Raw genomic sequence first — 24,553 nt, 5'->3', positions numbered from 1 at the left:
TTAATTAGCATGATGCTTTCTGACTGCCTTGCTGGTTGCCATCATATGTTGTGATGTGGATGCTGTTATGTTAGTGTCCATACCAGGTTCTTCCTTTGTCAAACCAGCTTCACAGTTGTTTTAAAATGTACACCATAAAAAATTAAGCTTTCATTCCAATGTAAAATACAAATTTAAGGCAATTAATTCAGTATTTCTTTGATTAAACTATTTATAATAACAGTATATAACATTCAAACAAAAAATCTCCAAAAAAAACCCTCTACAAACACATCAGAACTTTAAGTCCATATTGTGGGAAAATTATTATATTATTCAATTATTTTCATTGGGTTGTCTCAAAGACTAGCTATACCAAGACAGTTCACCCATATTACTTTAAATGTTAGAAAGTGCAACGGATAAAAGAGCCAATCACCAGATGGTAAACTCATTTATTGGCCAGTTCATGTCAGGTTTGCTGCTGATTTGAGATATGTTATTTAAGTGTGAATATGAAAAGCGGTTTTGGGGATTTCAGGGTTTTCCCATTCAAACAGATAGATTTGGACTTAGATGCCTGAAACAGCTGCCCAGAGGCAGTGTTGGGGGTAATATATCACATGTAACATGAGTTACGTGATCAGATTACTTTTCCAAGTAACTAGTAAAATAACGCATTACTTTTAAATGTACAAGCAAATATCTGAGTGACTTTTTCAAATAAGTAACACAAGTTACTTTGTTTTCCTAATAATCAACTGACACCTCTTCTGTCCCTATGTTGAGGGAAATCGGGAGTAAAAGTGCGCTGTGTAAACATGATGCTCATTGTAGTTCTAGACTAAATGTGAGCAGGCATTTACTATCTTACTGGTGCAAAATAGATTCAGATTCAGCAAAACAGATTTAGCATTTCTCAAAATGAATAAAATCAGTGAAAAACAAACTCAGAATATTACTGCATATAATTAAATGTTAAATGACACAAATGTACTTTATGTATTTAATCTCACTTTATAAACCAATGTCTTTGCTGCGGACCTTCAATGACTCACTTTAACCAAACTAATAAGCAAAAATGACTTTAGTTAATATCACATTTATTTATTTTTTTCTTGCTGAAGTAAGATTGTTGAAACTTCTTCTAATGTGTCCTATTCTTCTGCAGTCCAGAAAGGCAGCACAGCTGAAAGGTTAGTTTAAGCTGTGCCCTCTACTGTACAGACATGAATTTGCATTTCCTTCAGCTTCAGCCTGAAGCTTATTCATTTCCCTTTTTTTGAAGGGTTAGAAAATTCTGTCATTAATTACTCACCCTCAAAACCGTAAGACCTTTGTTCATCTTCGGAACACAAATTAAGATATTTTTGATGAAATCTGAGAGCTCTCTGACCCCTCCATAGACAGCAGTTTAATTACCACTTTCAAGGCCCAGAAAGGTAGTAAAGACATTGTTAAAATAGTCCATGTGACTTCAGTGGTTCAACCTCAATGTTATGAAGTGACGAGAATACTTTTTGTGCCCACAGCAACTTCCAGGTTCTACGTCAGAACGCCGAATCATTATTGGCCAGCTCATGCATCAGCATAACACGCATGCGTCATGCGGCTCATGTGTACAGCGTCGGCAAGTTGATCGTAGAGACCATTGGTGGCTATACGATCAACTTATGCTTTTGGGAAATGCCCAGATCCATCTCTCTCAACAGCCCTGTAACATGCAGCCTCAACGGCCATGTAAACAATAACATTAAGACGAAACTGCATGTTTTGCTGACTTTGCGGTCCTTTTTACCAGCCATTGTGCAGTTAAACTCTGCACTTTATTATACTGCAGCCACCTACAGTACATAAGCAACTGTTTACACTTGTACACGTATGTCCAGTGTGCACGAACTGTCATGTAACATGCGCTTTCGGTTGTGTAGTGTGGACAAAGAATGTTTCTGAAATGCAGTGGAAACACCAGTATAGACAAGGATCATTTTCACTTTAATACAGCGTTTTAAAACGAAAATGCACTAGTGTAAACAAGGCCTTAGAACTGTTCAGCCCAATGGTGGAAAAGCGGCTAGGCTTTCCTTGAAAGGGTCTTTGTGCAATTTAATTCAGTTAGAAAATACAGAATCATTTTATGTTGCATTTAAATGTACTTATTCAGCAGATGCTTTTATCCAAAGCAACTTACACGTGAGAATAATAAAAGCATTTATTTAATTTTAAAATAGTTTCTGCACTTTAAGACATGCTGGGAGGAAAATGTGTCTACTGTGTTTTATTTGCACACATATAATAACCCAGTAATTAGCTATCTTATTTTCTTTCCTTTAAAAGGAACTGAATGAGTTAACTATAAAAGAAATTATGATTATTCAAGATAGAATACATTTATCAATAGTAGACCCTAAAAAGAAACACACACACAGGCACGTTTATTTATGTGAATTGTTGGGACATTCCATAGGCGTAATGGTTTTTATACTGTACAAACCATATTTTCTATCGCTCTACGCCTAAACCTACTCATCACAGGAAACTGCACATTTTTACTTTCTCAAAAAAACTCATTCTGTATGATTTATAAGCCTTTTGAAAAATGGGGACATGGGGTAATGTCCTAAGTCACCCTCTCCTTGTAATACCTATGTCATACCAAAGTCATTATACAAATTTGTGTCCTGATATGTCACAAAAACGTGCACACACACACACACACACATATAAAGAGTAAAACTATGCACACAATTCAGTTCCATGACCCTGACCTGTAGGAGAAGACGGTTCAATTCGACTTTATCTTTAGCCAATCCCTCACTCAGGGCTCCCATCTTGGCCAGGGAGTCCTGTAGCCCTGCATCTTCACTTCGTAGTTTAGTGAGCACCAGTTCCTGCTCAGCATTCTGGGCCTCGGCCTATAGGGAGGCAGTACAAACATCAGTGGGAAGTTTGGCTACATACAATCATTAGCTACCAAGTTCACGTAACCGGCATTTATTTTGTAATCAGCGGTCAGGGTAAAATATGTTTTCAGAGCTGTTTAATAGTACTGGAGTTCAACCATTACATTTTGTCCCCAGAATGACCTGCAGCAGAACTGAGGAAGTGTGGAAAAACTGTAAGCTAGACAGAGCAAGTGATGAAAAATCGCACAAAGGCAGTTTTACATGGTAAATATAAACCACTACAAATAAGCAGAGCTACATAACTCACCCAAGGTCAAAGTAAACTGAGTTTCCAGTAATTCAACAACTGAGTTGGACATTTGACAGGGGAAAAAAAACTCTGTATTTACTTAATGGATAAATAATGCAAAACTGGGTAAACAGTTTTATGACTGGATGTAATTCACTGTAGGAACATGCAGGTGAGAACAGTTTTATACAGACTTAAATTAGGTGTTGTTAAGATGAATGAATGAATGAATGAATATGTGAATGAAAGAATGAATGAATTACTGAGTAAATACAGTATGTGAATAAATGAGTGACTGAGTGATGAAGGGAGTTAATGAATAAGTGGTTGTTATGGAATGATTGAATGAAATAATAGAGTGAATGAGTGTTTTGAGAGAATATGTTAGTGAGTGACAATGTTGGAAAAATTAAAGAATGTGTGAGTGCATGAAAAAGTGACTGAGTGATGGAGTGAGTGAGTGAATTAATAAGTGAGCAGGTGAGTGAGTGAATGAGTGGGAGGGTTAGTGAATGTGCATTTGTGTGAATGTGTGGAGCAGTACCCTAGAGAGAGCCTGTGCGAGACTGCTCTTTTCGTCCTCCAGAACCTCTTTCTGTAAAGTCAGCTGACTCAGAGCTTCCTTTAGTGTGACCAGCTCTTTACGCACATCTGAGTGTCTCATCTCCAACTGCTCCAGAGTATGTCGTCTTTAGAAAACAATGCACACAAATTGTCAAGACATAAATACACACTTTTCGATCTGTAGATACAGGCAAGACAGCTAAAAACAAATGAAAATCCAAGTACACTATTGCAAAGAGCAACCAAATCAGCCTCATGACAAACTGTACACACAAACAAAACATAATATTAATGTAAACACATAGGTATATGTACATACACAAACATATACAAGCAGATATCCTTCTATAAACACACTCCTCAAACATGTTTCCTCATCTGAGCAGAAAAAAAGATCATATCCAAAACCATTCTTATCCAAATACAGTACATAATCAGGGTTGTTACCTTTGACCTAACCAGTAAAATAAATGCATTATGCATCTTCATGTTTAATGGATTTTGTAAACAATACTACCCTGTCTTGATTCAAGGCAACTTTAAGGACAACATGTGCTTGTGATACTGACGGTAAACAATAGGACAGGGAAATAAACAAGGGCCAAGAAGGAAGTCAAGGGGTTTAAGGTTTCGCAATGCTGTACCCCCTCTCAGATTCAGAGCATTCTCGAGCCAGCTGCCTCTCCAGGTCCTCCCTCTGCTGCCTGAGGAGGTCTCTCTGCCTCTGAACATCCAGAGAGGAGCTTCGCAAACCTTCCTGTTCTGATTGTGCGCATTCCAGCTGCTGCTTCAGGGCTAAGAGCTGCCTTTCAAGCTCTCCTTTTTCACTGGGAAGGGAGAAAGAAAGCAACAGTTATGGTTCAGTTCAAGAGTGTAGGTTTGATTTTGATATTGGAGGGGACATAAAGTAAAAGCAGTTTTCAGGAACTGAAAAAAACTTTGTTCAGGTTTTTAGTTTACATCGACTTAAATGTCATAATGACACTGTACTCACATCCATGTTGTTAAAGGGTAGTTCACCAAAAATGAAAATTTGATGTTTATCTGCTTAACCCCGGGGCATCCAAGATGTAGGTGACTTTGTTTCTTCAGTAAAACACAAATGATGATTTTTAACTCCAACCGTTGTGGTCTATCAGTCGTATAATGCATGATAATGGGAACTTCGTCCATAAGAGTACAAAAAAAACATGCATTTAATTTGGACGAATCCAAACCCTGCGGCTCGTGATGACACATTGATGTCCTAAGACACGAAACGATTGGTTTGTGCGAGAAACCGAATAGTATTTTTTACCTCTAAGACACCACTATGTCCAACTGCCTTGAACATCCGGTTGGTAAGGTCTGAAAACGTGCTCTGATGACGGAAGTGATCTCTTGCGTGTATATGTTAATGAGTGTGAACGATCACTTCCGGCATCAGAGTGCATTCGGACCTCACATACCGGATGCACAAGACAGTTGGACATAGTGGTGTATTAGAGGTAAAAAATTATATAAATACTGTCCGTTTTCTTGCACAAACTGATCGTTTCGTGTCTTAGGACATCAATGTGTTGTCACGAGCCTGAAGGCGGCAGATCCTTTTCCTATTTAGCACCTAAACTCTGGAACAATCTTCCTAGCATTGTTCCGGAAGCAGACACACTCTGTCAGTTTAAATCTAGACTAAAAACACATCTCTTTGCTCTTGCATACACATAACACATTATCAATACATTAACATTTTTCAAATCCGTTAAAGGATTGTTACGCTGCAATAATTAGGTCGGCCGGAACCGAGAACATTTCCTATAACACTAGATATACCTGTACATCAGAATAAGAATGGCATCTACGCTAATATCTGTGTGCAGGTGAGTGGCAGAGAGGATGATGGGAGATGTAGTCCGGGAACTGACAGGAACAGACGGTGATCATGACATAACGCCCCCCTCCCGGAAGGCGCGTCCTCGCGGCGTAAAAGGAACTGCTAGGGAGGGAGGGAGGGTGGGTGCATTGGAGACCTGCATGCAGACAGGAACAGGGTCCCCAATGCAGGTCCAGGAGCCTCGGGCGGCCACGGCGGGTCAGGAGGCTCAGGCGGCCACGGCGGGTCAGGTGGCTCGGGCAGCCACGGCAGGTCAGGCGGCTCGGGCAGCCACGGCGGGTCAGGTGGCTCGGGCAGCCACAGCAGATCAGATGGCTCAGGCAGCCACGGCAGAACAGGGTCTATAGGTGACCCCAGCGGGTCAGAGTCCATTAAAGGCCATAATAATTTGCAGTTCAGAGATGGCCATAACAGTTCAGTGGTCCTTAATGGCCATGGTTGAGCAGGGTCCATAATAGGTTCGTGGACCGAAGGCCTGGATGGCACCAGCAGGGCAGAACGCTTGGGCGGCGGCAGCGGCAGTGCAGGCGGCCTGGCCGGCAGCGGCAGAGCTGACCAAGGGTGCTCAGTGGTCATATCAGGGAGAGCGGACAGCTCGGTGACGGCCTCCGTGGCCGTATCAAGGAGAACGGACAGCTCAGTGATGGCAGCAGGCTCAGGCTGGGACTGCTCTGGCACGACAGCGGGCGGCTCTGGGACGACAGCGGGCTGCTCGAGCTGGTCTGGGACGACAGCAGACGGCTTGGGCTGGCAGACTGTTACAAAGTCCATAGAGCTCGAGTTCCTCAACGCACGCAGGACAGCCAAGACATAGAAAGTGAGCACGACTCTCTGGGCCAAGACAGGACAGACCAGGAGAGCAGGCTGTGCTGGAGCAGACTCACTGGCTGGATCGGGCTCTGGAGCGGGCTCACTGGCTGGAGCGGCCTCACTGGCTGGAGCAGCCATCTTGCCCGTGGGCACTGGCAACGCAGCCATCTTGTCCATCGCGTCCAAGGCGCTTGAATCCATAGCAACCGGCGAGCTTGAGAGCGTTGCAACCGGCGAGCTTGAGAGCGTTGCAACCGGCGAGCTTGACAGCGTTGCAACCGGCGAGCTTGAAAAGGAAGCGTCCGGCTGGCTTGAGAAGGAAGCGTCCGGCTGGCTTGAGAACGAAGCAGCCGTGGGTTTCGGAATGCCAGCTGCTCGTGCTGTAGACAGTGGAGGATCATTCATGCTGGAACGAAATACTCTCCGCTCTCGGACAGGAACGGAGACGTGACGTGACTCTGGGCGATCAGCGGAGACGTGACGTGACTCTGGGCGATCAGCGGAGACGTGACGTGACTCTGGGCGATCAGCGGAGACGTGACGTGACTCTGGGCGATCAGCGGAGACGTGACGTGACTCTGGGCGATCAGCGGAGATGTGACGTTGCTCTGGGCGATCAGCGAAGGCGTGACGTTGCTCATGGAGATCAGCTGGGACATAGACTGGTGTTGTTGTAATGGTGGCCGCCATTTTGTGAATGTTCTTTGATGCGGCGTCCATTACGTGATCAAGCATGGTGTCACGTTCTTCTGCGACACCCACAGTAAAGGGAGATCCGCTCAGTAGTAAAGCCTGTTCAACATACTGTTCCAACGTCCCGTTTGGATCATGTATCGGCATGACAGCACTGAGCGGGTCAGATAGTCCACCGCGAAAAAATATCATAAGACACTCCTCGGTAAAGCAGGTCAAATGCGCCAGTTCAATAAAGTCGGTTACATAATCCTCAATGCATCTATCTCCCTGACGGAGACTGATCAACTGGGCGGATGGATTCATGGTGGTAATGACAGGAACACTCACGAAAGCTGCTGGATCTGTGTTGGCTAGGTCTTCTGTAACGAAGGCGGGACTCAGGTAGGGATCCAAATGCAAAGCTTTATTTACAGTGAGCGTTGTCATCCAGGCAGGGTCAAACGGGAGCAAACGGGAACAACAAGGAACAGGCAGAATCGTAGTCAGGGTGCAGGCGATGGTCAGGACAGGCAGCAACGGGTCAACGAACAGGAAACAGGCAGGAACGGTAACACAGGACAGGCAGACAGGATATAACGCTTGGTAATGCAACAAAGGGAAAATAAGACCTAGCAGTGAGGTGATGTGTGTAAGAGTCTTTTATTGTCCTGGTAATGAGCTGCAGCTGGGTGTGATGATTAGTGATTAGTGTTAAGTGTGTGCAGGTGAGTGGCAGAGAGGATGATGGGAGATGTAGTCCGGGAACTGACAGGAACAGACGGTGATCATGACAACCATCTTGTATATGTTACATATTACCACGCTTGTTTGTACAGTTTATTTTTAACCACTTCCCTTTTTTCTGTGCTTCTAATATGTAAAGCTGCTTTGAAACAATTACCAATTGTAAAAGTGTTATAAAAATAAATTTGACTTGACTTGACGAGCCGCAGGGTTTAATTTGGATTTGTCTGTGCATGTTTTTTGGACTCTTATAGATGGAATTCCCATTGACATGCATTATATGACTGACAGACGGCAACGGGTGGAGTTAAAAATCATCATTTGTGTTCTACTGAAGAAACAAAGTCACCTACATCTTGGATGCCCTGGGGGTAAGCAGATAAACATCAAATTTTTGATGTGAACTATCCCTTTAAATATACAGTACATTCAGTTTAACAGCATTAACTTAAAGAGGATAAACTTTATAATTCAACTGAGCTGTGCATGTGCATTTTAAATACTTAAGTTATGTTCTTGCTCCATCCATGCAATAAATGCACTTCATTTATTAAGTGGGGTTTTTATAGCATATTTACTTTAACTTTTCAGGTAATGTCAATGGTATGACCCATTTATGGTGCGGCTAAGCCTTATAAGCCTTATATGCTCAAGAGTTATTTAGGGGCTTGAAAGTAGAGAACAAAATCTGAGCCAGGACGTACTTTTAAAAGGGATTCTTTTCAAAAAAGGATTTATCTCAATGGGACTTTTCCTGGTTAAAAGTTAAATAAAAAAGTAAAACCCACAAGACACTGATGGACAACAGTGGCTATATATATATATATATATATATATATATATATAAATATATTGTAATTGTTTGATAAAAATTATTGTAGAGACGATGCAGTAGTTTTTGGATACTGGTAGGGACATGTCCCTAGAGTCCCTACCACATTTAAAGCCTTTGGGGTATAGCATTAGTTTGAGCCATGGGTTCCACTAAATTTGGACTACAACTACCAAAAAGATGTGAGTTTGCATGCTTGATTAATCAGAATCATAAATCATGAACCTCTGTAGCAGGGGCATTTGCTCTGAGGAGGCAAGGGAGGCAGTGCCTCATTAAAAAAAAACTGGATTAGAAAATAATCCATATTACAAAAATAAAACAATGCAACTATTATAAAATGTGACATTAAAAAGTGTATAAATCACTCATTTTTATAAAGGAACACTGTCCCACAGCAACACCAGCAGGTAAAGTTACAGCGAAAGTCCACGTCTCTCTTGCCTCCCCTGAGCCCATTGAGCTTTAACAGACCCCCTAAAGCGTGTGGTGGGTTTGATGGGGGGTAATTGAAAATGAATGGGGGCATGTCACATGAGATGAGGCAATGTCTCAATCTTGCTATTATTTTATATGATTGTTATTATTGGATATGATTGATTTGTGTGATAAATCCCGCATCTTGTTTTTGTGTGCATTTGCGAATCGTCTGAATGAACGAAAATGAGTTCACAAATAAAATGTATTATTTAAATTGTTACTGTCTTTAGTTATTATTTTCGAATAAATGTAAAAATGTAAATATATATATATATATATATATATATATATATATATATATATATATATATATATATATATATATATATATATATATATATATATATATATATATATATCCTCATTTCAGAACACCACTGCACACCACTGTTTTTTAGCCATTATATAGCATAACAGGAAAGTCTTTAGATTAAGCACAGACTTTTATTAATCAGCCTTCTGAATTGGCCTGCAAAATGATGTCATGACTAAACAGCTCTATAGAAAAATACTGATGTAAAAGTAGAGGGTACAAATGTCCAGTTAGAAACTTTTGTGCAGTTTACCTTGGCATTGAACAATGGCATCCTTTATTAAAGTGCCAGGTTCAATCAGTAGCAGACTTTACCTGTTTACTATGCCCAGTGAGGTGCGATATCTCTGGGCATCTCTTGTGCTGTCCTCCTCAGCTTTCTCCAATAGTTGGTTCTCTTGCTGCAGTTCCCGTAATCTTTGTTCCAGACTTCTGGTTTCATCTTCCCCAACATGCAGCTGATCTCGCAAGGTGGCAACCTGCTCTTGTGAAGCTTCTAGAAGTGTTCGCAGCTCCTTTGGGTGGATAGATATTGTCATTTAGTTGTGTACTGAAATTACATACTCTTTGTAATAGCAGAGTAAACTTTTAGGGAGACACAATTATTGACCTATAATGTTATGAAACCGTATTTAGTTCCGTATTTAAAGTGTGTAATTTCTGTACCACTAGCGGCAGAAAATATGTTTCCAGAAAACTCGCCCTGTCTGCCACTGATTGGCCAAACAAACATTCCTGCCACAAACCCAAACCATTGGTTTAGCCATGTTGGGCTAGTCAGATTCCTCCAAAAAAAGAAGAAGGAAAAAAAAAAATGAGCAAAGAAAAATTCTCTTTATCCATGATTTAGGAGTGTTGACACCTGTGTCATTTAAGGGTGTTGTTTAAGGGTGAAAGTTTGCAAACCTGAATTTGTGCCTGTCGCTGTAAGAGGGCTCTCTGCACTGCTATCAGAGTACTGTCTCTTTGAGAAGAAGAAACATATCCTTCTGGAATGGAGTGGTGCTCCTTTCTTGATGACTCTGAACCCTCTCCACAAACCACCTAACAAAGAAAACAAGAGACGAGTAAATATTTTTTTTTAAATGTCACATTACAATATTTTTTTGAAATCATTAATGAATGCTGTTACCACAAGATTTGATTTGGTTTCAAAATCCTTGACCCTATTCAAGAAGCCCCTCTGCATTATGTTTATCATGATTTACGCTTATGTCAAAAATTACATCTGGCCCAAAATATCATAATCATGTTCAGTAAACCTGATTAATGTTGTGGAGTATCTGTTGGAGACTGCTAATCTCGCTGCGCAAGGCATCCCTCTCGGTTCTATCTTCGGACCGATTAATTTCCTGTGCAGGAAAGCATTCAGGTCAAAGTGCAGCTTCTTGAACAGCCATGACGCACACCAGACAAGACAATTGCATCCAGACAAGTCATTAAGGAAGACTACCCTTCCCAGATAATGATTCTAGCAACACCATTATTCTACTGTATCACTGCTCACCATCCTGTCCAAGCTGCTCCGCAGTGCTGCCAGATTGCTCTCCTTGTCACTGTTTTGTGCTCGGAGCTGCTTCACCATTTCACCTAATTCTAGGATTCTGCACAGATATATGCACATGTTAGGATTTGCATTTAACTATATTAAAGTATCATAAAAGTGGATCATATGACTTGTTTGCTGCGTTCCAAGTCTTTTAAAGCCATATGAAAGATTTGTGAGGAACAGACTGAAATTAGGCCATCATTCACTAAAATCTTGGCATCCATAAAAGCTCTCTTTGACACGTTTATGTGAGAAGTAGCAATGTCCAATTCAATATTGAACTGTTTTAATTTATCCATTGATCTGGTTCACAAAACTGGGCTGAGGCATTAGTTCACAAATCAGACTCATATGATTCTCAAAGTTCCAGTTGTTATTGTTTAGCTCACTGGAAGTGAAGATCATCAGCGAACAACAACATACATTTTTGTCTGAAAAGCTTTCATTTAGCTTCAGAAGACTTGGGAGTCATGTGGATCTATGTTATTTTTGATGCTTCTCAAGTTTTTTTTTATGAAGTTTCAAAGCATCAGTAATTGTGTGAAAAAAAAAAAAGACCATCACAAATCTTAAAAACTTCTCCTTTAGAGTTCCACAGTAGAGAGAAAGCCATAAACGCTGGTCTCCAAAAGTTTGGAAACACCCCAGCCAAAGTGTGGTTTTGGATGATATCAGCATAAATCCTTATCATTATTTGGTGCAAATACATTAAAGTAACTTGACATTATCATTGAAGACCAGCAATAATAATTTTCATTTTGATTACATAATAATGGCAATATATACATGTCAAAGTCAAACATGCCCCTTTGCCAGCTGTGATGCCTGGTTTCTGGTTTAAACTTGGCCCAGGTTTGTAAAAGATTTTTGGGTCAGCACACATTAATAGCTTGAACAATTGATTGCCAATTAAGTTTAGAATACAATGAACCAATTAGAACCCAGTTTAGGTCAGATAGCTGCTAATGGTGGATATTTTGATGAATAGAAAATGTAAGCTTTTTTCTATGTATAAACTGTTTATATAATAAAATATGTTTTCGTAGTTTGTGTTGTCCCTTAACAGTGCAAAATTATCACAAATTAAAAAGGATTCATGCCAATATTGTCCAAAACCCCACTTTTCTAGGGCGTTTCCAAACTTTTGGAGGGCAGTGTACATTAGGTTTGCAGTGTGTAAATTTTTGTGTGAACTATTCCTTTATGAAAAATAGCACACCCTTATTTGATGTTGTACTCTGCAAGTTGAAATAGGCAATGACTTTAAGTATGAGATTCTGAACATGAACACATACTATCACAATATCAAACAACTGTGCATGTGTGTAACATTAACACGGTTAAGGCAAAATGATCAAACGCTCTATGCACTTATTTGATCCTCATTTGTCTATGGCCCTTTCTTCTCTCTTTAATAAAGCTCAGCTAAAAGTTCATATATCAAAATGGAGAGTGATCTCTGCTCTCTCCATTATAAAACTGTCACTGATGAAAAGATGTAGAAGAGAGAAGCTGCAATGACTCCATTCATCAGAAGACCCCATCCCTGCTCTGTCAGATCCATGGATCCGCTCTCAAAAGAAAGTGTCATAGACCACTGACACATTATACAAGTAACAGAAGAATGTAGTGGATACTGAACGGCAAATAAAGAGACACTTTTTCTCTCTGGTTTTGGCATGCCACATAGTTGGATAGATGAAGCAATCCATGCTGACCTTCCCTGTGTGTCAGCACTCAGGACAATGCACAATGAGTCATCTAGGAGATGTGAGTTCAGGACATCAATACTTCAATTCAAAGCATTGGGATAGATGCTGAAATTTATGACTCTGCGAAATCCTTTGAATACGATAATTTAGCCCCAGCTGCCAATACCGTACATATTTATTACAGCATCCTGCTCAAGCATGATGACACTTGTATATTATTGGTGAAAAATGAATGGGACGTGTGCGTAAACAGACAGACATGTTGTACCTGGAGTTAAGCTCTACTTTCTCCGCATCAAAGCGGGCCTGCAGCTGCATAGCCTCCTTCAGCTTGTCTCTTAGTTGATTCTCCAGTGCTGATACTCCGCTGCTAACGGGGGAACAAGGCTGGCTCGTGCTAGCCTCCAAATTCACACAGGCCATATGAAGACGACGGCCAGCCACCGCACACTCGGCTCGCATGTCCGATAGACTCCTATAAAGCACAAAACAACTATTACAACCAGCAGGAGCAATGAAATGTCCTTACACAACAATTTCCTTACGTTCCCAAGGAAATGTGCTTCGTTCACAACTGACGAGAGCCAGATGGCCGAAACTATATTGTGATCTGGGAATAAACTCTTTGAACGGTGTCGTGTCTGAGTAAGGGTCGTGAACATTTTCTCCGCTGTCCATGTGTTGAGTAATCCACATTACAGCAAATTACTCAACAATGATCACAGCATTTACACAGGCCGAGCCCTCATCAAGCTTGGCTCTGATGGATGGCTTAAGGCTAATCTGAAGGGCAATCTAACCATCCCATTTCCCTGGTCAGGATGGGTGAGGGGTGACCCAGGTGACCCACTGTGCTTTGATCCCAAGCGGGGATAAATGGCGGTGGAATTGGAAAGAGGTTCTGGCCGCAAGCTACGCTCACCTGTCAGCGAAAGCCCGCAACTGAGTGAAAGAGCTCCGTAGGAAGGCAGCCTGACGCCACAGAGATCGCACACGGGCTTGCTCGCGGCTGTTTCGGGAGGTATTCATCTGTGGGAGAGCAACACGGACATATGGTCGACAGGTTTGGGAAAAGTGCGAGGTTAAAGATGTCTCCATTATTAATGCCCACATATAAGAAAAATAATGAATGCACGCACACATATAAGCACAGCTAGATTTGGACTTCAATTCACAGACAATCATAGACTCGCATACACATACAGTACAGTAAACTATTCTTGACTGTATGTGACTGAAAACTACATGAGCTCCTTCATATCACCAGATGTTTGCACCGAGCAATGAATTCTCGCTCTTTTTTCCAATCGACTGGAATGTTTTCACAGGAAACAACAGCTGAGAAAATCACAACAATGATTTAAAACAAAGACAGTGTCCAGACTGACAAAACAGGCACCAGGGTGGAATTCCACAAGTTCCAGAGTTGAGTTTCATTGGGTTGGATTAAGGAAAGATTTTCCTTAAACTGTGGATTTGGATAAAAACATACACTACAGATCTCTCCTTCCTTCCTTCTGTCTCTTTTTCCTCCTCCCTCTCACCTCAAGTTCCCTCCTGAGTCGTGTGTCCCTCTGCTCTGCGTCCTCTTGTGCCTTCTGCAGGCTTTCTGTCAGGGCCTGATTGGCTTCATTGGCTTGTTCAAGTTGTTCCCGGAGCAGTGCGTTGACCTGGCTCAAACCAGAACACCTGTGAAATATATGGATCTACTTCAGTGCACTGTATCCCAGAACCTCCACCTGTTAAGCCACGAGCCAAAACTAAACTTCGCAGATGATCTCACCCCCCTCCATTGCATGGCCTCTATCAGATCCTATGTTTACAGGCTCATAAAGGCCCATGTCACATTCTGAGTTGCCAGCCACGCTTAGAGGGGAATGTGCGTGACAGTTTTATAAAGTCCAAGTCAGATCCAGCCTAATTGCCACCAGATTTGCTTGTCAAATAGTTTACAGGGTTATTTACATCATTCGTGGCAGAATCCACCCAGTTACATACAAAGATTGACGCCAGGGTGGTGTGAGGCGACGAACAGAACGATCATCAAAGGGGTGAGGAATAGAGAGAGACACGATAAAAAAGCTACGGGAATGTGTTTAATCATTTTCAATGAGTAGATTTGCTCTATGTTTCTGTGTTTTGGCTTAATTCTGCAGTTCATGCCCCTCTGAGAAAACTTAACGCCAAGGCAGACAGCTTAGCATTAATTCACAATGTAACATTTCTGCCCTGAAATTCTCATGAGCCATGGCATAGTTGACTTCTCTGACATAGAAAATGAAATAAATTTTGTTACAAGACTGCAGAGCCACAGATGATCGGATGAACTGCATTTGCAGTGCGCTCTCTGACAGAGGCACTAAGGTTTAAAAAATGAATGAGAGCTTGGCAGCTGGGCAGCCCAGAGTTTGCCATAACTGTTTCAATTAGGGGTGAGTGGCACAGTAAATCATGTTCTTTTAAAGGCTGGCGTCTGGGACGGTAGGTTGGCCGGCTCTTTGTATGAAGTGCAGTAAAAACCGTTTGGCTGAGATTGTGAACAAGGTTGTGATAATTAAATCTGACAAACTGGATACTTTTGTTTTTGACACCCCCTTCTAAAACTATTCATTTCCAGAATGGGCTTGTGTGGACTGAAGTAGGCGGCTAGGAGGTTTTATTTAGAGCAGTTCTAACTCTATTGCCTTCTTGATAAATGTTGCTCATGTTTTGTTTCTCAGTGAAAGAATGGTGAAGAGCAGTACCCTGCTGGAAAATTCAGCTTAAGTGGTTGTGCTTCTGTAGTGGAACATGGTTTTACATTAGCTGGTTTAAAATTGGTCCAAATTGGCCATTAGCTGGTCTAAGATCATAACTAACTGGTCTAAGATGGATAATAGCTGATCCAAGCTGGTTCCAATTGGTTACTACCTAGTCTAAGCTGGATATTAGTTGGTCCATGCTGTTCAATAGATGGTCAGCGTTGTTCATTGGTTGTCCAAGCTGGTCATCAGCTAGTTCCTGCTGTTCAATAGCTGGTGCAAGCTGGTCATAACCTGTTCCAATCTGGGGTGCATTTCCCGTACAATGACGTAACTTGCTGCTTTACTACCATAGTACGATGCATCGTTGAACAAATCAACTAGCTAGTTGCGACTGTTTCCCGAAACCGTATTGTCGCAAACCTGTCGTTCAGCCACGTTGGTGAATGATGTCACGCAGGTGGTGGAGTTCTTCTTTAAATGAATCTGTTTGAGATCGCATTAATGCTAGATTTTTGCTATAAATTACGGACATGGCATCTGAGGACTACTTCTCATTTTTCAGTTATTTTGCATTATTTCCAGATTCAATCATAGGCTCGTTTTTACATACTAGAGCACGTATGCACATGTGCACTCTTCAAAGATGGTGCTTAAAATCTTTTGACAAACTAAAATATGTAAATGACATTTATATACATTCAAAATAAAAGATATACATTGTACATAATGTCATAAAAACAAGAAACTATGCTTCTAACCACAGCTCGAGAGCTGTCGTTCCAACCACACAAGTTTACAATGCAGTTTGCGAATGTTCAGTTGAACGATGGTTTTGGGAAACACCAAATCGTTGAACTATGTTAGTAACGACGGAACTTGCGATGTTAGTTGGCTAATGTTGCTTTTGGGAAACACACCCCTGTTTATTATCTGGACCAAGCTGTTGATTAGCTGGTTATGCTGTTCATAAGTTGTCCAGGATGGTCATGAACTAGTTCCTGCTGTTCATTAGCTGGTGCAATCTGGTTATTATCTGTTCCAATCTGGTCATTAGCTGGACCAAGCTATTCATTAATTGTCTAAGCTGGTCATCAGCTTGCCTAAGTTGGTCATCAGCTGGTGTGACATCAAGCTTTCAGACCGTCTTGGATCAGTTACATATTAGCAAGCGGTGATCAAGCTGGTTTTTGGAACATAAGTGGCTTGCACCAGCTAAAGATCTGCAGGAAACCAGGTACCATGCTCCAAAAAACAACTGCCATCTGGATTAGATGGATTTGTTTAACAGGGTAAAAGGAAAACAAAAATAACAAAAAGAAAACAGAAAAACTCCTTATAAGGTTTATCATTTTCTAAAATGTACAATTCTCCATCTGTTCCAAACAGAAAGTCCTCACATACTTTTTGGCTAATCCACTGACACATATCTCTTTTATTCTCACCGCTTCTGCTCATCCTCCAGCAGTGCAAGATTACTTTGGACATCCAGACTGTGTTCCTGCTCAAAGCGCTGGAGACGGTGTGCTGAGGAGTCTAGGTGTGACTGGAGCTAAATACATGGACAGAGGCAGGTTTATACCAAACACACCAAAAAACAGCGCAACAGCTGGAAATGACTGAAAGTAGATAACAAAGGTCACAAGGGCAGCCTTTAAAGTACTCCACTGAGACGTACCGAGAGCCTAAGCTTCTCTGACTCTGAGGTTTTCTCCAGCACCTGCTGCTCAAGATTTCCACATCTCTTCTTATACTGGAGCAACTGCACACACAGACACATACTTTCACTCTGCAACTTAAGATGCATGGACCACATTCCCAATTATACCAAAGCATCTAATTAATATTCCAGTAGTAAATTCTTTTTTTTCCCCTCTAAAAGAATCCTTCCCATCTTTGACAAAATTGAATGAGACCAAATCTAACAAATCTAACCTTGGCCTGTAGTTTCTGCACCAGCTGAGCCTGTCTGCGCTGGCTCTCCTGAAAGGCCTGGAGCTTCAGCCTATAAGATCGTCCTTCCTCTCTTAGCCAGCCCTGCTCCGCGCCATACACACTCTGCTGGTCTGAATCTCCTGACTGTTGCAACAGCATCTGCTCCAGCTGCAAAGACATATGCACACATTGCACTAGTTGATTACCTTTTAGTCTCTTTATGGCTGTTCACAATTTGTACTGGTATGATTTAGTGACATTTACAGTGAATAATGAATTCAAGTGAAAAGACTAAGATCTTTTTCTTATACAACATTCAAATATTACCTTCTCTTATTTTATGCAAAGGCGACTCTAGATGCATGCTTTTAGATTTATGCGTGAAACAAGAACCCGGGGCTTGTTGTCAGAGGCAAGTCACAAACTTCATATTTCCACATTAACCATACATTCAAGGATAGAGTTTAACCTTAAGGTTAAATTGTAGCCTAGAGTCAAATGTATTTTTAATGAACATCAGGCCAAAGCAAGTTGTCTTGTGTGGTTTTAAAAGTTATAAATGTATACATAATTTTTTGTTAGCCAAAACAGTTTTCATAATTTTTGTATGCTACTGTACCTTTTACATTTTTGCTCTTTTATAAATTGTTTCATGTTTCATAGTTTTTTTTACATTTTGCAGAAAAGTGTAATGGCAGGTTTCCACACGCCCCATGTGACAACATGCCCCACTAAAGGTCAGTGTGTGTTCAATGAAATGTATCTTTTATCCTGAAGTGAAAAGGAAAAAAAAAATGTAGTCAAGATTTAAATTGTGTGCTTAAACAGAAAATGACTTAAACACATTCTGAAAAATATTCACTAGAATAATAAGTGACAACTTGCCTTTACTGAAAAGAAAAAAAAAGAAAAAAAAGATTTTTTTTTTTGCAGTGATGTGTGTGTTGTATGCTGATTTTCAATGTACTTATAGGTAGGTTTGTGTAAATGAACACAGGAAAGCATGATCGTATACAAAGTAGAAGGTTGTCTGTCACAATGGCAATGTGTTTCTCCCTCGATTCCCATCCTCCTACAGGGTCTTCAATCTCAATGTCCCCATTACCCCTCCAACCCCTCCCATCTTCCTTTAACCCCCAGTGCATATCATGGTGCCAGACACCCAGTCCCTACTAACAAAAAACACATGTTTCCTCTCAACACAACAACATGCTGCCTCAGCTGATTCAAACAAAGCAAGAAAAACAGAGAGCGAGGGGTAGAGAGAGTAAAAGGTGGATGTAGAGTCAACTTCATCCTATCTGCAAAGAAGTAAGTAACAGAACTACAGGTCATACTGAAATCACAGGCAAACATTAATCTATTGCTAAGCTGAACAGCAGCCTCTACAAGATGCAGGGACAATAGTCCCCCTGTTCCCAACTGGAGCCAAGGGCTTCCCAAACCTTAATAAAACATTTTCAAACAGTCATTCGGAGAGCTTTAATTCCATACAGTACAAAGAAGGGCAATCCAGCACCCGGCTCTGGGCGGTTTTGGGGTTCAGGGCTCATAAGGGAACAGGGACTTATTATACGGCCTGTTGTTAAGGTGACAGCTTTTGAAAGCGAACAGAAAATGAAAAACATGGGTGGAGGACGAGTCAGAAGAGAGAGGGGGGACGTTGGGTGCAGCAACAGCAGCTGTGTTTAAAGGCTCCTTTGGAAACAGCTGCACTACTCTATTGATTATGTATCTTTGCAACTATTTTGGCACAATTAGGAGGCAATTTGTTGCTACAACACAAAAAGCGTTTGATGCAAAGTCATGAAGTAAATGGCACTTACACACAAGCATATTGTTCTGCCTTAAAAGCTTATGGGGGTCAGTGCTACAGGACAGCACAAATCAAGTGTGCAGCTACCTCTGTATGTACATTCATAAAATACAGTTGCTTCCCAAAAAAAAAAAAAGAGAAAAGAATGAAGTCGATTGTGAGATATCTGTGAAATTCATATGAAACAAAGTCATAATTGCAAGAAACAAAATCACGACTGTGAGATATAAAGTCACAATGTCAAATGTAAAAGTCAGATTGTAAGAAAACGTCCTACTTAAAAGAAATAAAAATCATAACTGTGAAACAAAATCCAATTATGACAAAGTTGCAATTGTGAGACATACAGCACATTCACATTGTGAGACAGTTACAATTATAAGAAGTAAACTCACAACTGGGAGACAAAGTCATGTTTATGAGATTCTGAGACACAAGTCACAAATGTCACAATTACAAAATTTAAGGTCACAATTATGAGATATAAAGTTGCAAACAGTTGAAAACAGGCTTTCGTACAATTAAGATACTCATGAATAATGCAAAATCATTATGGATGTTTCAACTCAGAAATTTTGTAAGTGAGTATCCTAGTTAGATTTTCAAAATAACACATGGTTATAACATTGATTGGTTTGTTGTATTTGGTATCCTGATGGACAGGCCATATGGACTCTACTATGCACAAGTGTTATACGGCATCTTGCCTTTCACCAAACAGATAATTTCTCAAAAACTTTGAGAATGCAATCAACCTGCCTCTTATTACTGTCCAGAACCAACTTCTCCAATCCAAATCTTAACAGTAACCATCACATGTTAAAAAACGATCACAGATTTGCTACTGAAAGAAACTTTACCAGCAGCATCAAAAAGACAGGAGGTTTTGAAGCAGGGCTGATGGATGATGCAATGACATGTGTCGATATTGGATCCTTCTTGCTAGCGGCACTAAACAAGCCCAGCATTATGATGGTATTAAATTCAAGAGCTGGTCCCTCTCTCATGTTGCAGCCAATCTGCCGCCACAGGCTTGGCTCTGGTCCATGGGTAGAATGCTGTCACACGTGTCTAGAGGCCACTCAGCCTTTGCGGTGTATGTATAAGTGATGAATTTTCAAACATGGGTGTTAGCCACATGCTTTTGTTCAGATTAAAACTTTATACAATGTACTTACAGCAAAGGTAATTTTGAAATTTAAATTAACACTGTTAAGTGTCCATATGTGTCCACGCTTAGAGAGTGTTAAAATAACACTGAAGCATTGTTGGAGTTAATTAGACAATTAAGTGATTAATTAGATGATGATTGACCTTTATTGAAGACAGCTAATGATAACAAGCAGAATTACTGAAGGAAAGAGAAACAACAACAGAAAAAAAGAGAAATACAACATACGATACAAAAAAAAAAACAGATTTAACAGTTTTGTTCCTATAGTGTGTCACGAGTTGACCAAGACAGCACACCTAACAGATTCCATTCACAAACAACCAGAGTCCTAACTGTGAACGCAGGAAATCTCGCAGAATCTCTCACGGTCAAACGTGACTTTAGAGTAAACAAACATGGCAGACGACGGGCTACAAAAAATAGCGATAATAGTATTTGGAATGCTTTTTACAGAAAATGTTTGGATGCAGTCGTGTTATGCTTCCATCAGCTCGCTTTCTAAATGGGAATCAGATGCGCGTTTGTCCTCGGGGTTTGATTATCTGGTAGTGTGTGCCTTTAGATAAAATCAACTGAAGATCTCAGCAGAGGATGATAAAACAACTCCACAAACACCAGCTTAATCTGATACAAACCAGTTTTACTTTGTTTCTGTCTATAAAAGTTCTTATTTAGAATTATAAAACGGTTAGTTCCTGTCCTTGATTCGGAGTGGTCAATAGCTGTGTTTTATTCATGATAAAAACACGACTATGACCGCTTCACCCAACGGTTCTGTGTATCACTACACAACACCCTTAGCAACCACTCTTAGCAACGTAACTGTCTGTTCTCAATTTATATTGTTCATTGAAGCTTACTGTATTATGTAGAAGAGTACTGTGAGAAAGAGATCGATTGAACGAGTTTATTACCTGCATTCAGATTTAGCATTTTTCTTCAGGTCAGTCCTATGTTCATAATAAAAAATCTGTTTAAATGTCCAATGTATTATCTTGTCCTTTTAACATTTAAGGGGTTTTCCCATGACTGACAACACTAGTCAAAACATTTGTCAGTTGCATCTTGTTTACAACAATTCAGTCTTCTCAATGTAAAAGTCTTTGCTACTAACTGACTCACTCATAAAGAGAGTCTGTGCCGCCATCTAATGGCGTAATAATGTAACTTCTGTTGCTGTTCATGGTCAGGGACTATTTTTTCTGGCAGAAGGAAGGCTTTTAGTAAAAGTTTACTTCATGAAAGTTGCATTGATGCATATTTTTGGCTTTAATATTTTATTGTGTGGTAATCATTTTATAAAAGCAATAAGGTACACCAGGCTAGTGCTGTATCATGAATAAGTCACGGCTGAAGGGGTTGCAGGCATTCCGCTTCACGTCATGCCTAACAACACCCTTCAGCCGTGACTTATTCACGATACAGCACAGCCTCGAGTACCTTAATGCTTACTTAACAAAGGGTTTAGATGTTGATGTTTTATTGAAAATAATAAAGTTTGAAGTTACCATGATGGTGATCAGTGTTTGCTTTAGTTGGGCTGTTGATCTTTGACTTTTTAATATAAGTTTATGGTCTTTGTAACTGTGTTTAACAAAACACATTTGTTGCAAAGGAAGCCAAAAACAAAGAGCAGAAAACAGTCTTTAATCCAACAGGAGAGCATAACGGGTTACACCAGTAACATCTTACATTATACAATGACTGACAAAGAACACAGAACAGGCAGGAACTTAAATACACAGATAATGACTACTAAACGGGAACAGCTGATGAGACTTAATTAGAAACCATAATGACTAATGAGGACTAATGCAGACAAGACAGAACAGAGGTAAACAGAATACACGTGACATTATGCCCCCCCTCGGAAAGGCATCCTCGCGCCATAAAGTCTATAAAGAGCGAGGGCGGAGGCTTCGGTGGAGGGCGTGGAGCTGTTGACAGACAGCAACCTGGAGGAGTAGACCACGGGCACCATGGTGAAGTTGACAGTGGGAGGAGCCAGGGTGAGATCCTGACTGCAGGGGCGGACGAAACCCTGGAACCAATCAGCGGTGACGGAACCATGGCGAGTGGAGGCGACGGCGGAACGTAGCGGCTGACGGACCTAGGCGACATCGCAGGCCTGGAAGCCTGGCGCTGAGCTGCTGGCTCGCGGGGCCGAGGCGATGACGGGTACTCAGATGACCGGGGTGACGATGGGGTGAGCGAGCACGACGGGGAGGTCGGAGGAAGGGAGGAGCCCAATGACGCTGTAGGGGTGCAGGGTTCCAGCGCAGCTGTAATCCTGGAAGTCCATAGAGGAAGCTGGGTTTTGACCGCCGGAGGCTGACCCGGAGTGACGAGTGAGCCCAGCGGAGCATCCGGACAGACGGGCCATGGAGACGTTGAGGGAGTGGTGAGCCGAGGCGATGGTGATGGGCTGAAGGGTTGAGATAGAGACGTGGGTCTGGAGGCCCGAAGTGGAGGCGGGGGCTCGATCTCAAGCCTTGCTGATGGAGGTGATGCCCAAGGCGAAGATGAGCCGCACAAAGTGAGCGGCGGGGACAGAGCCGAGGAGCTTGACGACACCCGTGGCACCAACGGATTCAGGGGACTGTCCTTGACCAGTGATGGAGACGGGATCAGGAAATCAGACAGGGAAACGGGCAGAAGATCTCCGGACGAGACTGGAGCATCCAGATAATCGGCCAGGACCGGCAAAGACGAGGATGATTCGAGGGTGGGGACTTGGGTGGGAATTGGATCCGCGGACCACAGATCAATCAGGTCTAGATCTGTTCCTGGCTCTGTAATGGACTGATCCGCTGGCGTCGACTCCAGGGCTTTGATGTTCTCCATTCCTGAAACGACCACGTTGGGCGCCTCTGGGTTCGGTGGCTGAGAGAAAAATGCCGCCGTTTCGGAGGTTTCAGACCACGTACTCCAAATACGGCCAGCTCACCGGGAGGAGAAGGAAACGCAGCGCTGGTGAGTCCATCTTGGTTACTCAATTTGAGGATCAGTCATTCTGTTACAGATCAGGTAGCTTAGAAAACTCACGACGAAGGTAGTAGCAGAAAACAGTCTTTAATCCAACAGGAGAGCATAACGGGTTACACCAGTAAAATTCTACGTTATACAACGACTGACAAAGAACACAGAACAGGCAGGAACTTAAATACACAGATAATGACTACTAAACAGGAACAGCTGACGAGACTTAATTAGAAACCATAATGACTAATGAGGACTAATGCAGACAAGACAGAACAGAGGTAAACAGAACATACACGTGACAATAATATTGTAACTGTTGTTTTAATGATGTTCGAGCTTACGCTATCGAGTATGTCAGTCACTGCAAAAATCAAAAAAGAATGAGAAAAACCTGAAGTTCAAGATATGTATGAGTTTTTGTTTTTCATATTTGCATCACATGAAATAGTTAAGCAATACCATATGAACAAGACTGATTTCATGAATATTAGCATAATTGCAGATTTGATATTTATTTTACACAACGGTTCAATAAACAATAAGATAATATTTCATGTTACAACACACAGCAGTGTTTTATTAGTGAATAAATCCACATTCTTGAAAGCATTTTAGAGTCATTGATTCAATGATCCATGCTTAAAGACGTGTAATTTCTGTATCAATAGTGGCGCCAAACAGATTAGCAAAAATAATGACTGTTTTAAAATAGTTTTCTAAAAGACTCCTACCGACCTCTTTTGCCCTCCTCACCTGCCATTAATTTCAAATTCATCATCCACTGGTTGACAATGTCAGATCACTCAAATAGAGAAATGTTTTTTGAAAGTAGGTCTATAAATGGCTAATTATATTTGACTTCAAAATGTATGTTGTTATTCAATGATAATCATCCCCAACACTGTAGCTCTCAAATCTAATACGGTACCATTACACATTTCATGATGGTGACGTTTGGTGACAAGACACAGGAAAACTATAATATATATATATATATATATATATATATATATATATATATATATATATACTGCTGATGTATGAAAAAACTGAATGAGATTCTTTCCTGGCCCACAGAAGAAGAAAAAATGAACATCATAGAAGTTTGGAACAAGTTGAGACTATTTCTTCAAGAACAGTTTCAGAAGAAGGGTTTATAATGCCTCACTTCCATTTTAA

The 24,553-nt window shown here is 41.1% G+C and overlaps 1 protein-coding gene across 1 annotated transcript in view; it reads right to left on the bottom strand.

Annotated features, from left to right (window-relative positions):
* Positions 1-24,553, bottom strand: part of crocc2 (ciliary rootlet coiled-coil, rootletin family member 2) — a 76,051-nt gene that overhangs the window by 32,536 nt on the left and 18,962 nt on the right. Inside the window, exons 4-16 of the mRNA XM_067373935.1 lie at positions 17,403-17,570; positions 17,146-17,229; positions 16,913-17,019; positions 14,271-14,415; positions 13,649-13,755; positions 12,995-13,201; positions 10,973-11,069; positions 10,728-10,817; positions 10,372-10,509; positions 9,781-9,980; positions 4,383-4,565; positions 3,719-3,863; positions 2,748-2,894 (exon numbers count right to left, since the gene is read on the bottom strand). Of these exons, the coding sequence (XP_067230036.1) occupies positions 2,748-2,894; positions 3,719-3,863; positions 4,383-4,565; positions 9,781-9,980; positions 10,372-10,509; positions 10,728-10,817; positions 10,973-11,069; positions 12,995-13,201; positions 13,649-13,755; positions 14,271-14,415; positions 16,913-17,019; positions 17,146-17,229; positions 17,403-17,570 (1,818 nt within the window). The remainder of the gene's footprint in view (positions 1-2,747; positions 2,895-3,718; positions 3,864-4,382; positions 4,566-9,780; positions 9,981-10,371; positions 10,510-10,727; positions 10,818-10,972; positions 11,070-12,994; positions 13,202-13,648; positions 13,756-14,270; positions 14,416-16,912; positions 17,020-17,145; positions 17,230-17,402; positions 17,571-24,553) is intronic.

Source organism: Chanodichthys erythropterus, chromosome 21 (genome assembly GCF_024489055.1).
Source record: "Chanodichthys erythropterus isolate Z2021 chromosome 21, ASM2448905v1, whole genome shotgun sequence".
Classification (NCBI taxonomy): domain Eukaryota; kingdom Metazoa; phylum Chordata; class Actinopteri; order Cypriniformes; family Xenocyprididae; genus Chanodichthys; species Chanodichthys erythropterus.
The sequence above is the reverse complement of the archived record's forward strand: the minus strand, read 5'-3'. Positions and strand labels throughout refer to the sequence as shown.